This window comes from Choloepus didactylus, chromosome 5 (genome assembly GCF_015220235.1).
Source record: "Choloepus didactylus isolate mChoDid1 chromosome 5, mChoDid1.pri, whole genome shotgun sequence".
NCBI lineage: Eukaryota > Metazoa > Chordata > Mammalia > Pilosa > Megalonychidae > Choloepus > Choloepus didactylus.
The window spans coordinates 92,460,939-92,478,538 of record NC_051311.1 but is presented as its reverse complement, the minus strand read 5'-3'; the positions used below and the strand labels follow the sequence as shown (position 1 = coordinate 92,478,538).

At 38.5% G+C, this 17,600-nt stretch overlaps 2 protein-coding genes across 6 annotated transcripts in view; one reads left to right on the top strand and one right to left on the bottom strand.

The window, feature by feature from the left end:
- FBXL13 (F-box and leucine rich repeat protein 13) overlaps positions 1-17,600 on the bottom strand; it is a 316,890-nt gene that overhangs the window by 7,600 nt on the left and 291,690 nt on the right. The window contains exon 19 of the mRNA XM_037836473.1: positions 6,067-6,201. Within this exon, the coding sequence (XP_037692401.1) occupies positions 6,067-6,201 (135 nt within the window). The remainder of the gene's footprint in view (positions 1-6,066; positions 6,202-17,600) is intronic.
- FAM185A (family with sequence similarity 185 member A) overlaps positions 1-17,600 on the top strand; it is a 130,627-nt gene that overhangs the window by 85,210 nt on the left and 27,817 nt on the right. The gene's annotated exons all lie outside the window — the stretch shown is intronic.

Below are 17,600 nucleotides of genomic sequence, written 5' to 3'. Positions count from 1 at the left end.
AAAAAAAGAGGCCCTGAGAATTGTACAGGAAAGGAAGAATAGAGTGGTGATGGAAAAGTCAGGGCAGGTAGATCTCTGAATGCTAAATTTTATTTGATAATGGAAGAGCTAAAAAAGAGCCTGACATTTCCTGAGGAACAGAAGCTCATCATGTTCAATGACTGAGGTGGTGATGTTGGGATTTATGGATTAGGGGCTGGGAACTGGATACATTCTTAACTCGTGGATACAAGGCTCTGGTCTCAGCCCCAGTGGGCAGAGACTGTGTTAATCCTAACACAACTATCTTTGATTCCTTGAAAAATATTGGTTTATTTTTTTAAAATAATTTTGTATTTTAAAAATAACATAACCACATTACAAAAAAATTTACCAAAAATAGAAAGGAAACACAATTACTCATAAATTCATCACCTAACATAACCTCCGTTAATATTCTGGATTATTTCTTACTAGTTTCCCTCTCTCAATCCCTTAACAGAATTGTAAATATAGTTCTTAATTAAATTTTGCACTTTGCTTTTTTCCCACAAATGTATTACCCTATTACTTACAGTCTTCATACTTTCGATCTTTAATAATTACAAAATGTTTCATTTCATAGACACGTAATTTGCCATTCCCATATGTCACTTCAGTTGCTTCCAACTTTTTACTATTTAAATAACATTGTGATGACTGTGTTCATGCATATAGCCTTCTTAAAAGTTTCAATTGTTTCCCATTAGATTCCAAAAAGTGTATTTAATGGGGGTATGACTATTTTTGTGGCTCTTGTTGATGCATTCTCACATTGTTTCACAAAAGGATTGTACCAAGTACAGTGCGTGTTCAATGTACTGTAACAGAACCAGTTTTGAACCCTTGCTACCTACAGGGTATTACCATTAAAAATTATATAATTTAGTAGGTAATAAATGATAACTGCAAATAATTTTTAATTTGCATTTTTTTATTATGTTAAATCTTGTTCCATGTTCTTCACTAGTAGTATTTTCTCTTGTTTGAGTCCCAGCTCTACCACTATCTAGTTGTACCACCATGGGCAAGTTGGTTAACTTCTCTGTACCTCAGTTTACTAATTTGTGAAATAGTCATCCAAGAATGCCATTGAAATTAAATGATGTAATGTATATGACCATTAACTAGCATATAGTAAGCTAGTAGCTCTTATTATGATTATTCAACTCCTTTGTTATTAGTCTTTGGGATCTGTGTTGCTTTTTCTTTCGTTCTTTTCTTTATTTTTTTAGTAGGAGCTCTTTATACAAAAACCCTTGCCTTTTGTCTTTGCTGAATTGTACTGTTGAGTGTTTTGCTTGTTAGAACTTTTTTGCCTGTTTTGATTGTTTGGGAGGTCAAGTAATTTTACTAGTATTTGTAGTGATGATCCCAAGAAAAGGAAAAATGCCTCAAAGATAGGCAGCAAGAAAAGGATCTGAATAGCCCACAAAATGAACTTTTGGATCAATAACAATTAGGTTCATTAGAAATTAACTAATGGAAATCTAATGTAGTAAGAAATGGATAGCCTTGAAGATCAGACCAGAAAGGATGCCTGACATCCAGTGCCTAAGTTTTGTAGGTTTTTTTGTTTGTTTTTTATTTTAATGCTGCATTTGTTGTATTAGGTTGGAGATTAGATGCTGCCATTACTATTATTCTCTTTAAGACCACCAGTGACTTCTAGTCTGAGCAGGTCCTTCCAACAGCATGGCAGGACCCTCCTCTCTGGGGACTGGAGATAATGATCATCCATGATGACCCCAATGTCAGGGTAGGAGTGGGATGAAGGTGGGGTGGGTAACCTCAACTTTAGTTCCCCCTTCTTGAGCTATGAGTGGGTGAATGAGTACCCTTCAGTGCCTGGGGTGGGCGAAGCAGGAAGTTTACCCAGCTTTGTTCCATCTATGGAGTATATCTAACTCTTCAAAGACCTACGTTTTGCATATCTTCTCTAAATTTCCACAGGTGTCTCGCCAGTGCCTAACACATACTTAGGGGGCATGCACTGAATGAATTAATGCATATTATAAAAGAAGAAACAGATTGCAGGAAATGCCTAAAGCATGGGTCAGCTCAGCCACACCATTGCAGTGCCTAAGTTTTTGCTCTAGCTTTTAGATAAGTCATGGAACCTTGGGAAGGCTTTTAAATATAATAAAAATATTTTGAATACATTTGCAAGAGAGGGGAGAGGCTTCATCTTCTTGAATATTATGCTGTATTTGGCTACTTCCTAGAAGCTCTGTTTTATTCTTTTCATTTATTTGTAAGAGTATAGCTATGGTGGATTAAAAACAGCCACACATGCTTTGTAGCTCCTCCTAGCAAGAAGTGGGGCTTTTTTTTCCCACCCCTTAAATCTAGGCTAGCCTTGTGACTTGCTTTGACCAGAAGAATGGGATAGAAGTCATGTTCTTCTTCTGAGCTAGGCCTAAGAAGATTTGCGTCTTCCATTCTTGCACTCTTGGAATGTGCTGCCACCCCATTAAGAAGCTTGGCTAGCCTCCTGGAGGATGAGATCACATTCACTGGGAGAAGCTATCCCAGCCTAGGCACCCTAGACCTAAACCGTCTCCCAGTTGAGCCAACAGATACCTATAGGCATGTAAGCAACCCCAGGCACAGCCACTAGCAGAACAAAAAACCCTACTGCAACCAACCCAAATTGCTGACCCACAGAAATGTGAGTAAATAAAATAGTTGCTTCAAGTCACTAAGTTTTGGGATGACTGGTTACACAGCTATAGGTAACTAATATATTAGCCAGTGTCACATGCCGGGAGTTTTGCCCTTTGTAATAGGGTAAAATAGGGATCACTGATCATATCTATATTTTCTTTCTGACTATTTTGAAACCTTTAAACTGTAAGAATTTCCATACTAGTTGGCCAACTGCACTAAGGGAAGAAAAGGGTTAAAAAGGTAGGCTTGTCATGGGGAACTCCAGAATCAGCAAATACCCTACTCTTCTCCCTTTACACTGCAAGTCTTTTGGGAAAAGTCCTGGAATTAGAGTTATTTCATGAAAGATTAAGTCATGCCTTATCCGTTTCCACAACTAGTTTCCGGATCTATAAAATGAGAATAATTAAAAGCAAAAAAAAATATTGTGAACTCTCACTTCCCTGAGTTATCAAATCTCTGGAGACAAACTTTAACAAACCTTTTGGGTAAAACGTTTTACCAGAATACTTTAGCTTATCTAAGAGAGAAAATTCTGTGTGTGCCCTGGGGGCTTCCCTAATCACCTTTGCTACAAGGTTGTGTAGCTTTAGCTGAGCCCAGCACAGCCTTAGTGGCGAGCAGCAGGGCTTTGTGACCCGGCTCAATCACCTTCTCAGCTGTAACTCACCTATACCTCCCTAACAGATAGAAATGCAATTCCAAAGCTGTGGCCTGTTTTAGCTTATTTATCTCCCTCAAGGTTACACTGCAGAAACATGTTGTTGTTCAGAGATTCATTTTACTTTCTCTCCCTTCCTTCTCCCACCCCCACCCCCATTCGTTCCTCATCTTTACTAACACTTACTTCATGTTGATGTCATGAGGATCAAAGATGACAGTGTTAAGTGATGGGCCCTTGTGCACTGCTGAGGGCCTAGAACTGGTATAGGACCATAGCAACCAACATTTTCCTGACTTGGAGCTGCATTTGCTTTTCTGGGCATTTTAGTGTTGGACAGGACAAGATGGAAGTTCTCATCACAGACCTTGGAGTTGAGGTGTTTGCAGGGAAGAGTTGACCTTCCAGGAGATGGATGAGGTCAAAATTGGCCCATGAGCTTTTGGGAAACCTAGCCTAGCATGATAATAAGCCAAAGAATAATATGTTCTATGGCTGATAAAAAGCAATATAAGTGGAAAATATGTTTAGGGACCATAGCCTAATGACTTCTGAGTGAGGTGAGGTGAGATGAGGTGTATTCAGATTGGCCCAAATTATGGCGACTACATCTTCTGAATCAGGATATTCAATCTGACCCACATCTGACTAGAACAGCTCAGATGTTAAAGCTAAACCCTTCTACTCTCTTACATTCAGGTTTGGAGATATTTACTCCCCTTTCTTTTTCTCATCCAAGACCTTTGATGCAGAGTAATGCATTTCAGAATATCTTATTTGTGTAACATCCCCTTTAGCTTGTAGGCTGCGAAACAATATCTGCTGCCCAGTGTATAGAAGGAATTCCCTTAGTTTCTCCTGTAAACAAGAACAAAAAACTTCAAAAAAAAACAACTCTGCCTCATTTTTTGTTCTCACCGGAGCCTTTCCTTTTCTCTTTCTCCTACTTTCTGCCTTGTGGGAAAGGTCTGGTTGTCATGTTCTGGGTGTTGAGTGGAAAAAGGTACCTGAGTATCTCCACATTGCATTCCGTTACTTAATCCATGTTTTCATATTTGTACCCAAGCCTTCAATTATACTTGTTGTGTCTCAGCCCAACAATCCTCTGTTTTACTATCTCTAGAGCCATTGTTTTCACCTCGGAGTGATTTTGTCACTCAGGGGGACTTCAGGCAGTGTCTGGGAGTGGGGTGCTGCAACTGACATCTAGTAGGTAAAGGTCAGGGATGCTGCTTCTATCCTACAATGCACAGGACAGCCCCCCGCAGCAAAGCATTATCCAATCCAAAATATTAATAGTGCCAAGGTTGTGAAACCCTGCTTTAGGAAATAAATCTTCAGGCTTCTGTTGGGGATGAGAAGGGGCAAATGCCAAGTAGTGCGGAACTGGGGAGGGGAACATGGGATCTAGGGATCTGTCTGCTTCTCAGGGATCTCTACTCCCATCCTCCTTATTGTAGCCCTCTCTTAATCCAGTTCCACTGGTACATAGTGCTAACAAGTCTGAGCGTTGTAAAGATTCTGTAGTGTAAATCAGATTATTTTTCAGCTTTCTTTACTATTGGCTTAGGGTTCAAATCTGTTTCTGGTTGCTAAATTAGTCCATTTTTTTTTTTTTTCAAGCTTCCAAAATTTTGTTGCTTTTGTCTCCTCTCTTGTTTTCCCTATCTGCATGGGCCCTCACCCCTCTTCTATAGTTTTGGTAGGGTTTCAAGAGGGCACAAAATTACATGTGTATATTCAACATGCCATATTAGTAAAGAATCTGAGATTTCTATTTCTTGACATGGAGATATGTCCATAATATATTAAGTGGGAAAAAAAGTAGGTTAAAATGTATTTTTGAAAATATGATGTTTCTTATTAAAACAAGACAAAACAAAAGCTTTCTGCAACCATTTCTAATCTCCTTGAACATAGAAAAAAATCTAGAAGAATGAGAACAAAATGCTAGCAATATTTTTTTTGGATTATGGGATGACAATGGATTTTGATTTTTCTCCTTTGTGCTTTTCTGTGTTTATAAATTTTTTTGCAATGAATATGTGTATCTTTTTAAACAGATATCAAGAAAAAATATCAAAAACTTGAAAATAAAACAAAAGGATGATTGTATATATTTTTAATGTCATACTGGAATATCATTTAACAGGCCAACCCAAGGAATTCTATAGAGAATTATACTTTTGTTTGATATACTGTTTACTATTGATTAGAGCCCAAACTCAGTGAAGTTATGTTAACTTTTTGAATTTTTGTCCAGGAGAGATGCAAATCATTTCTATCTGTTAGAAAATAAGAGTTTTATAGTTTTGTTGCCTTTTAGAATATTAACCAATATTGACTAACCAGTTAACCATCCTAACAATCATTTTCCAAACATTCTTTCCTCAGTGCCTATCAATAGTTCATTCAAATACTGTATGTATTGACTTGACCATTCTGCTGCTTCTCTCATTGATGAATTAAATTAATCTTTGATACATGTTTATTCCATATTTGTATGAAAGGGTTTTTTTTTTAACTTTTTGAAAATTCTACTTAGACACAAGAGAAATGATAAAGCTATTTCCAATTTTGGGAAAGAAAAAAAATCAAATGAATGCTTTAGACATGGCAAAGAAACCACATTCTAGGATGAATCCGGCTCCAATATCTGCCTGGGTTCTTTGCCAGTGCTTTATTTGACATGTCTGAGCTCTGACTCCTATACATACCTGCGGACAGCCAGCAATGCTGAGAGATGTGAGCCTAATACAGTAAATGGCCAGGGCTTTAATAATCTGATCTGACAACTGGAAGCAATAAGAGATATCCAAGTGTTCCAAGTTCAGGGAGCCTTTGCAAAATGCCTGCAAGGAATTCCAAAGTCAAAGATTAGTTTCGTTTCTTTTCATCAGTTTTTGTTCATAGGTTACAAACATCTAGAACCATCTTACCCACAGCAGTCTACTTAATATACATTTCAGTTTCTGAAATATAGATGCATTACATCTTGATACCAAAAAAAGAAACTAAGCCAGTGAAATATATTTTGTTGTAAAGAGATTTTTTTATATAATGGCTTAGTCTCTCTCTCTCTCTTTCTTTTGAAAGGATTTTCTCAGATATAGAATTCTTGGCTGGCACTTTTTTGCTTTCAGCAGTTTAAGTATGTCTTCCCACTGCCTTCTTGCCTCCATGGTTTTTGATGAGAAATTGGCACTTAATCTTGTTGAGGCTCCCTCTTTTGTGACACATTGCTTCTCTCTTGCAGCTTTCAGAAATCTATCTTTATCTCTGACATTCAATAGCTTGATGACAGTATGCTGCAACATGGGACTATTTGGGTTTATCCTGTTTGGAGTTTGTTGAGCATCTTAGATGTGTATGTTCATGTCTTTCATTAAATTTGGGGAGTTTTCAGCCATTATTTCTTTGAATATTCTCTCTGCCTGTTTTCTCTTTCTTCTCCTTCTGGGGCTCTCACAATGCATGCATTGGTACACCTGATGATTTCCTATAGGTTTCTCAGGTTCTGTTCACTTTTCTTCATTCATTCTTTCTGCTTCTCCAACTGGATGATTTCAATTGTCTTATCTTCAGATTCTCTGGTTCTGTTTTCTGCCAGCCCCAATCTGCTGTTGAACCCCTCTAATGAATTTTTAATTTCTGTTACTGTGGTCTTCAGCTCTGTTTGCTTCATTTTCATAATTTCCATCTCTCTATTGACAATCTCTTTGTGTTCATCTCTTGTTTTCCTGATTTCCTTTAGTTCATTGTCCATGTTTTCTTTTAGCTCTTTGAGCAAATTTAGAACCATTTTTTTTTTTTTAAGTCTTTGTGTGTTATATTCCTTCTCATTGATGGATTATAATGCTTTAATCTTCTCCTTTGCCTGGGCCATTGCTTCCTGTTCCTTTGTATGTTTTTTAACCTTTTGGTGAAACCTGGACATTTTTATATTTTCATGTGTTATTGTTGGAATTTAGACTCTGAGGTATCTTTTCCTCAAGCTTGTATGCAACTTTTGTTATGACAGAGCCTCCTTGCTTGCGAGGAAGAAGGGGGCAGGCAGAGGAGGGGAAATGGTGGAGGAGGAGGAAGAAGAGAATACCTCTGAGCATGACTCTTATCTTGGGCATGTGCATGTGGCCCTGGAAGTTCCCCCATTTACACAGTTCTGGATGTCCCCTCTTCTCTAGGAAAGCAGTTTCCTCACTGTCCAGGGTACTGCATTTTATGTCCTACAGCCAGAAATCCCTTGCCCAGGAAGCATGACTTGACTGCTCTCCTGCAGTGCTCTGTGGAGAGTTCTGTGAACTGCCTTCTACATGCAGGACAAATTTTGGGGCGGCAAGCCCCTGAGGCCACACCAGCCAGACTGGGCCAGACAAACATGCTCCCAGTATGCGCACAAGGTTTACTCACCTTCCTTCAGAATCAGGACCAGGGATCCATACTGGGAGTGTGGGCCAGCTCCACAACAAGCCAGTGAGGGGTGAGGCAGGGGCCAGCCAGGACGCCACAAGATCCAACAGCTTTTAAGTAGCCTTTTTCTTGATTCGGTACAAGGTTTGTTACTGCATTCCTAACAGTCTTTATTTCCTGGAGCTTTGAGAACAATATTTCTTCCAGTTCTTGCTGATTGTGCAAAGCTTCTGTGGGGTTCAGAGTCCTGAAGCATCTCCCTCTGCCAACTTGATTAGGGCAGGACCCCTCTCTGCTAGTTTTTATACCCTTTTCTCCCAAGCATCATATCTAGAACATGGTAGGTTCTCAATAAATATAGTTGTTGATTGATCTTTTATAACTGTGTTCAAGAATATGAAGAATTCTGTCCAATATTCTTATGGTTGTTCAAGAATTCTTATGTTGTATGAGTAGGATAACATTGTTTTCTACTTAGAGAATGGGAAGAGTTCAATGAACCAAGGAAAATTTAAAGCAAGAAAGAACATTTAAACTATCAGAATAATTCATTAAAAGATAGAACAAGCTATAATGGGAGACTGAAGGCTCTGTGTCTGATAATTCCTTGCAGTAGCATCTGTCAGTGTCTTTGACTGCTTGGATCGGTTCTGCTTTAAGCCTTTTAAGTTCTAATATTCTTTGATGCTGAACTTTTTCTGAGTTTTAAATTAAAGAATAACTTATAAAAGTGACTATAAAGCCTATGATACATTCATGATTGAATTATTCTCATCCATGGAAAATCTGAAGCACAAATATTGGTCCAAGGTTTTAATGCTAAATCAGTGGCAGATCCAAGAACGAAAGTCAGGATTTTTCCTCTTTTACAATTCATATTTTCCTTTCAAGACATGCAACTCATATTAAGCAGTTAAGTCTGCAAGCATGTTTCATCATAATCACTCATGAAATTCCATTCCCCCCTCTACAGATAAGATTATTATAAACACTTCTGGCTCCAGTACTGCAGAATCATATATACATACATAATTGCTGTTGATTTTCTTTTCTTGGAAAGTGTTATACTAAGTTTCTTGCAAATCAAAATCGTTTACAATGAAGAGGGGGAGAAGATGTGAAAGAAGTTTGGCCCCCTTTATGAAGAAAACTTCCAAGTCTCTTAGTGAGTTAAATAATTTCTTCTTTGTATCTTCTGAGCTGAGTCACAGAAGGGAGACTTAATGACTACATTCCTATTTTGGGTATGTAGAGGAGACTGAGTTTCACTCAGTCTATTTACTGACAGTCACATTAGTCACATTCTGCCAAAACCCTGATTTAAACCATCTCAACAGGTGGCAGCTCTCAGTCTTAAAAAAAAAACTCACCTCCTGGTGTATACTCATAACACCATCTCTTGACTATTTGCCTCATTAGATCCTTATTAACTTTAATGCCAAGTTCTTTTCTTGTCTGTTGATACCTCTGGAAAAATCTTGTCAAGAATCATTTTCTGTAATGGTTATTTTTGGCTCCCTCAAAGGCTGAAATAAAACTTCCATGATTTTAAGTTATAAAAAACTTAATATAAAGTTTTTATATTAAAAATATAAAACTCCAGTTTTTTGAGCCTCATCTATCCCACGAGTGTAGAGCCACACTCCACCGAAGGTGGCCTTGTTCCCACTAGGCATCAGAACAAGTGGGAGGAATGGTTGTGGCTTTAGCACAACTGGGCTGGGAAATCTGGGCCTTGCCACTACAACCAAAGTATGCAGGGCCTGAAGCTGCCCCTCCTGGTGAAATGCCATTCCTGCATTCTCACCCTCCCTGCCAGGATGAGAAAACCAGAATGAAGGAGGCTTAGCTAAGGCCCAAACTCAGAGGAGCATACTGCTTTTAAATACAGAGAAGACTCTATGAAAGAGAAAAAGGGGCAAAGCCAAGGCCCAAAACATATTTACAAAGATACTTTTATGATGAAATCTGTTAAGATTATGATGATTTGGAGGATAAGCTTTAGCCTGAAACCAGCTCAAATGTGGCTTACACTGGAAAGTTCTCCCCAGTTCTTCCCTCTGGGAGAAATATCTCTTCTAAATTCTTATTTGGAATTCCGATAGCTTTTTATTTGTTTATTTGGCCTTTGTCACTTTCTACCTGTAAATTATAGCTATTTATATACCTTTCTTGAGGGCAGAATTCATATCTAATTTATCTTTGTGCCCCCAACACTTGGTATGCGGAAGTTCAAAATGGGAGCGTGTCTAAAGGAAATGGGGGAATGCCTCTTAGCATATGAGTGAGGAGAATGAGCTCTCATACAGTGCCCTTAGAACAGTCAGTCCAGTTCTTCCTCTCACTTTGTTCAATAACTGCTCAGAGGCAGTGTACTGGGATAGTTAAGAGCACAGGGTTTGGAGGCCATTTTGGTCAGAGTTCATATCCTTCCATGAAGAAATTCTTTGTCTCTGGATAAATTACCCAACCTTTACATGTCTCAATTTTCTGATCTTCAAAATGGGAATAAAATGGCACCATAATATGATACCTACTTCATAGAGTTGTTGGAGGTAATAGATGAGTTAATAAGAACACAGCAGTTGAACAGTACCTGGCGCACAGTAAGCTGTCATTAAATGGTAGCTAGTACCATTATTTGTATTCACTTCTTCTCTATGGTTATGATTGCCAACAACTAAAAATTTTGAGCAGCACTCCCAATATATGGGACACACTGAGCTGGGAAGTCTAGGCATTGCCACCACAACTCATCAGTATATTTTTGGTTGCCAATAAACCTTGATGATTTCAGCTGGAAGATGCTGGGTATTTGATAAAAGCAAGGGAATCATTTTTAAAATATAAAACATGACAGGAACCAAAAAAAAGAAGTCAAAGAGGGAGAAATGAAAGGACAGAAAGAAGTAAACACTGAAGAAGAATATATATTGGGAAAAAACTAAAAAGAAAGAAGACAAGGGAAAGACCAAAACAAAATGTCTTTGAATTATATTTTGTAATTAGGATTAGTGAAAAAAAAGTTTCCAGAACAGTTTCAGGTTTTAGATTTTATCTCCAAAATAAAAGTGAGTCAGCATGAAGCTACCCAAAGGGCATTCAGGTATTTTTCTGGTGGCCTGTAGCATAACCCATATTCCTTCCATTTCCCTAAGATAAATAAAAAATTGGGTGCCCAGTGGCACAATTACCTCGCATTCTTCCAGGAGCTTTGTGGGACACAAGGGACAGGGAAGTCAAGCTACAATAACCAGCCTTAAAGATCTGATGGACTTCTGTTTGCATAATCAGTCACCCCACTTGATTTTCTCTTTCTCATTCTTTCCCAAGAAAATGGTAACTCAGCACTTTTACTCTAAAAACAAAGTTACACTATCCTCCTGTGACCTCTGCTAGGAAATAATGGATTCATGAACCTCAGGGCTTCTTTGATTTCCCATTTGGGGATATAATATAATAAGAAGTGATCTAATCAAGGGAAGCTGCTGATCTAGTAGAAAAAATACAAGTCTTGGAATTTGAGGTTGTGTCTATATGACCTTGAGCAAGGCACTTAACCTCATCTGAAAGAGAATAATTAAATGTGTCTACCTATCTCACAGACTTATTAGAAGATGGAAAGAAAATGTGTAAAAAGCTCTTAGCAAGCATAACGCCCTGTACAAATGCTGGCTTTGTCTGTCAGTGGTGGAACCAGAGGGATACTGGAACAACAGCCAGTCTGCTGCTTTAAGATCTGGGAACACTACCTTCAATGTGATGAAGGCTTTGGGATGAGGAAATATATTACACAGAATTTATTTGGAAGTTGATAGGGTTATTAGAAACCATAAGATTATCATAAACACTTGAGCATGGAGAAATCATAGCTCCTGTGAGATATGCCACTACCACAACACTCAATTTGTGTCAGATGAGGTGCAATGATCAAAGTCAAGCCATGTTGCTTGGAAAAGGTATCAAAAACAGATTGGCCACTTAGGTGTCAGAAGCAAAACAAGCATAAATTCATGCTATTAGTAGGAAACTGTAATTCTGATGTTTATTTTTCTTGCCTTTTTATATTTACCTTCAGACAATCTGACAGGTTTTGTTTAACTTGTAGCAAGTTTCATCTTCTATAGCATAAACTAATGTTCCAGGGGCAATTTAAGGGGTGGGAGAGGCCTCCTAAGGATTATCTTCCTTTTAACATGTTCTCTTATAGCTCTTCTCTGTGGATGCTCAACATGAAAGTAAAGATGTATGCGTTCATTTAGTAAGTTGAGCAGTGTTTCAGTTGTCCAGGAATGGTTCTGCCCAGTGGGAGTGGGCAAGAAGCCAGCACCAGCATGGGGTATTCTCAGCTTCAGCTGTTTCTCAGCCAAGAAAACATGGTACCTATGACTCCAGAATCCCATGGAACCTTACAGTCTGTGGGAAACTTACAAGCTGTCAAATCCCACATCCTTTGAAGTCTGGCAAATTTATTACTCTATTGAACTGCCTCTACAATTGGGAACACAGTAGTGTCTGGAGCAACAAAGCATACTGAGTGTATTTCTTTTGCTCACAGTCTTTGAAGGGAGAATACTGCCTAGGTATCTTGGCAAAGGTTTGTGACTCCCAGTTGATTCCAGATGCCTTAGGTCTCCTGGGGGTATGTTTTTCTGTTATAAAACCTGGGAGACCATCCTTGGCATGGACAGCCATGTAGCACAGCTTTCTATAATAAGAAAGCTTTTAATTTTTCCAGGTTGTGGGAGGGGGTATGCTTTTTCAAAAGTGAGGTATCAGTTGACCCCCACCCCACCATCTTAATTCCACCAGAGGAACTTCTTAGTTCTCGCTCCCCAAATCCTGTAAAATGATTCTGAATCTGAGACCCTTTGGGATCTTCATCATCGGCAGTTATTTCCTAATGGTAACCTGGAGCACTGGAAGAGGTAATGAATTTTCCTGAGCAGTTTGGCCAAGAGATAAAGTGTTGAGATGTCTGGATGTCCCACCTCCTCACACAGGAGATTTCAGAACTTCTGCTGTGCCAAAAGCAAAGGATTCAGGCCATTGGAACAGGAACCTTGGTTTGTTACTTCCCCTGTAACCCATAAACAGAACTTTATCCCTGGAGAAGAGGTGGAGTTATTGAAATCTCATGCTTTGATAATTCCTAAATGACTTAATCTTGGAAACCAGATAGAAATCAATGTTGATTTTAAAAAATTTCTTCACTATTTAGAGCCAATCCACTTAATTCATCTTTGGCCTTACAGGTCACTATGTGTCAAAGGCCACTGAAATCAATTTTGGTTGAGCACTAGGGAGTGGAGCCTAGCAACTGATGGGAATGATTGATGAGACTCTTGCATAAACAATATGTTATAACTAGTCAGATAGACTAGTGATTCAGAATAAGAGGTTAAGATCAGAAAAGAGTCACTGGAGAGAAATTCAGTTCCTGCTATTAGGGGACATGAACCGAACTTTTCTTATACTCTAGAGAAATGTCCAGATAAACAGGCTGGCCACAGGCCATTCTGGAAGAGGAAGATTCAGACAGGACTGGAGCTAAGTGAGATGAGTACTGCAGGCCTTTCTGACCTGAATATCCATACAGAAGCTCCACATTAGCTCTAAGAGTTTCAGAACTCTAGGTAGGTGGTCCAGGGTTCAGGACTGAGATTCCCACACCCCCAGTCCCCACTTGGACTGGCATAGACCCACATCTGCAGAACCACTTGGCTTAATGAACATTCCTGGGTCAGGCTGAGAGCCAAATGAACAGCAGTGGATCTTCCCTGATGTTCTCCCAACTATGATTTGCCCCCCACAGCCACCCCCTTACCAGTCCCTTGTTCCTGATAAGGCCCTCCTCTCCACTTCCCTTTCTACTTGTAAATCGAGATACATCTGTTACTAAAGTAAAGATCAAGTAAAAAGGAGAATCAAAAGTTTTTAACTCAAAAGAACAGATAAGAGACTGAAAAACACTTAAGAAAGGAGTGTTTTCTTCTTTAAAGGAGAAAAGAAACTTGTTATCTTAAGCTTCTAAGCAATGAGAGTAAGATTGAGAGTCTCAAAAAAGAAGGTCTCATTGCTTTGAGAGGACAGTGAGAGAAGTGGAGGTTCCAGCATCTCTACTGCTTCTTGTACTCCATGAACAAAAGTCATTAGATATCCTTGTGATCATCAGATTACAACAGTGATCCCAAAGGTATCCCCACGCTGCACCCTTAAAATTCATTGTTGGTGACCATCTGCACGTATCATTAAACCACTTGTAAAGGATATAAGCCACAAGCCAAGCAGAAAAGACACGAGAGCTTGTGAAGCTAAATGGCTGCTGCATGCCTCTTCTTTCTCTTTTGTAGTTGTAAATACTACCCATTATATTCTGGGTTGCATGGCTTTAAAAAGCACATGTCCATTTCAACCAGTGGCACTTTTTTCACAATTCATAAAAGATAAGCCATGTTTGGGGTTTGGAGAATAAAAACGGTTATCTAAATTAGAACTCCCTCCCTAGCCCCCTACCCCAAAAACCTATAAAATCCACAAAGAGAACAAATAAAACTGCACAGAACCTGTGCTGTCAGCATTACCAGAGACAGAGAACACTATGAACTTCAATTACCTGTAAGTGAAGTGAAAATAGAAATGTAGGTCAACAAAACTCCCTTAACCTACCTGCAGCTGCCACAAGCCATTGGAGAGTGAGAGTGGGTGAAGGGATGCTTAATAGACTCTGTCATAAGAGTAGAGGGATGAAGAGAGTTTAGATGAAGCATGGGCAAAATCACTGCCAGGAAGAGAAAGTACAACAATAAATGCCAAAATACTGAACAAGACTTAATAGTTCATAGCCCTGACTATGTGACTTGGCTATGGGAAAGGACTTGAAAATATTGACGGTACCACAGACCTCCCTGGCAGCCAAGCCAGATGCGTGGGCATCATCCTTAACCACATCTTCACCTTTGCCCCCCCATTCAAACTATCAGCAATTCCATGGGTGTCTTTAGGAAGTACTAAATATTCTCCAGTCCATTTCCTCTCTCCAGCCTGACTGTCCCTGTCATCCTCCCTTCTCTGAACTATAACAAAAACAAAACTATAACAAAAACATCTTAACTTAAATTCCTACCTTCAGTCTTGATAGCTGTCCTCTCTCCTCCCTAAAGGCCCTTCAATACAACTTCCACATATCTTATTAGAGTGATTTTTCAACAGATAAGCTTTCCCTGACTTCCCACGCTGGATTAGGTGCCTCAGGTGAATCCTTCCAAAGCTTCCTATATGCCTTTATCACAGTATAATGGCTTAACAGTGTCACTCTGGAATTAGACAGTTTTTACCTTCATTTCATAACTTGGTGCAAGATTCTTAACCTCTGTAAAATGGATGTAAAAATGGTACATACCTCATAAAGTAATTACAAGGATTAAATGAATTCATACATGAGAAATACTTAGAACAGCACCTGGCATGTAGTAGTAATTGCCACATAGTATTAGTTGCCTGATCCACTAGACCTAGCTTCATCATTTTTTTAAATTTTGAAGAGATTTCTGTTTTTAGAAAATGAACAGATTATCTCAGTGTCCACTACATAGAAAGTCCAATCCAAAATGTTTTTAGTTCAAGCTTGAGCAAGAAGTCACATTTTTACAAAATTAATTAATCCAAATTTGAGAGTTTGAGCATGGAATAGCCTAATCATCTAAATTCTTTCCAACTTGGTGATTACAAATAATATCCTAGTGATGTACTAAGGAAGCTCAAGCATCTGTCTGAATGGATGTGGCCAAAGTATTAGAAGTCTGGGGCAGCCGCAGATGCCATGTATGTGAGCACAGTTAGCCCACCATGCTGAACGCCCAAGAGAGCCAAAGAGCACATGCTCATGACAGATTCAGGTGCAGGGCTCACCAGCACTGGCTGCCTACCTGCGCAGCTCACCTGTAGCTCTCAACCCTTGGCTCCTGAGCCCTCCAGTTCTCAAGATCAGATTCAAATTCTACGTCACATTTGTCATCCTTTTGGGACACTGTTGATTCAGGTGGCATTGTGGATTAAAAAGGAATGTTCCATCTGCCCAATTTGCCCTGGAGACCCTCTTTCTCCCAAGATTTGACCAGTCTTACCCACACACAGGCGAAAGGTGAGAGGGCTCAAACAGAGAGACCTGCATTTGTGATATATAACACGTTGCATATGTGATTGAGATTGCAACAGAGGAGAGATTGATACAGACTTAGGCTGAACAAAGGTGAAAAACTCTCCATCCTTGGGCTTAGGGACACATATAAGTCTCCATAAGGAAACAGTGCTAACTATTAAGTGCCTAAGTGGGTAAATCACTATCCTACATATTATACTAAATTAATTGGGACATGGGAAAATATATTCCAAATTATAATCTCAGTGAAAAACAATGATCCATTTTCTTTTACCTGGGTTATTCTCTTATACTATGCTCAAGAATAATGACAATATTTATGTAGTGCTATAGAATTTTAAAGGCTCTTATATACATAACTTTATTTAGTCAATTACAATGTAGGTGCTTCTGAAATATGCATTGACTCATTTGTAGGAAGAATAATGAGTAAATTATTTCTTCCAAGAGCATGTTCCAAACTATCTTTCTACCAGTAGGAGCAATTTGGCTGCCAGGATTACCTGCTTGCTTACTGTATTCAAGCCCTAAACACATACACTAGACATACAGATTTATATGTATATTTACATGTGAACACATGTAATCTGTGGCTACACATACATGCAATCTAATATGCTAAAGTTTGTATACATATTTAATTTACACACATAGGTACACATTTACATTCATATTACATGTAAACCCAGGTATTAGCACACTTTTCACTGCATACACACATGTAAATTCTTGTGATTGGTCATAATGAAATCTGATTTTCCCCTCTCTGATGGCCTCTTTGAATCAACTACTTCAACCTTCCAACACTGAAATAATCAGAAATTTTTGTCTAGCAACAAGGTTTTCACTTGCAGTTAACCTGCATAAAGAAAATATATACATTCATGTATATGCATATTGCATTAATGTATTTATAGGCTACTTTATTCTCACAAAAGGTCAAGAGAAATACAAAATAGATAAGGAAGTATAAAAAGTAAATAATTAGGCAACACAATGTAAAACAGCTTCTAATTTATATGTATGGCAACATCTCAATTAAACCAATTATTTTGCCAAACTTGACAGTCTATTATTTAAATTCATAATAAAAGCTCAAGAAAAAATTTCTTACAATTACTGCTGTATCAGAACTCTCTTTCAAAGTGTGTGTGCTAAGAGCACCAAATAATTTTGGTTTGACATATTCATTGGCTGTCTAATGTTCTCAGAAAAGAACTGAAGTTGGAGAAAGTAATTAAATTCAGGTCCTAGAAGTCACTACATCTGAGGTTCAAGACACTCAATCTGCATGTGGTTTTCAGTGAAACATTAAAATGAGGTAATTTTTTATTCTTATTCTGACTCTTGCAAAACCTAACCAGGGTAAAAAATGTCTCTTCATTTTTCTTATTAAACGAATTAGGTATAGTATACTTTCAATATGTTGCGGTAAAAAGAGAGTCTCCTAGCATTACCCTTTACATGTAATGAGAGAGTGAAAACTGATAAATTGTGGGTAATCTAAACATCTCAATTTAATTACCTTATTTTACTCCCTTACTCTTTCACAAATTCAGATAAAGAACTGTGAAACTGGCTTACATGTCATTTTTCCCTCCTGCGAGTATTCTTCTTTTGGAACTTAATAATTGGGACAGAGGAGCCAAGGAGGAGAAAGATTACCACATGCCCATTAGT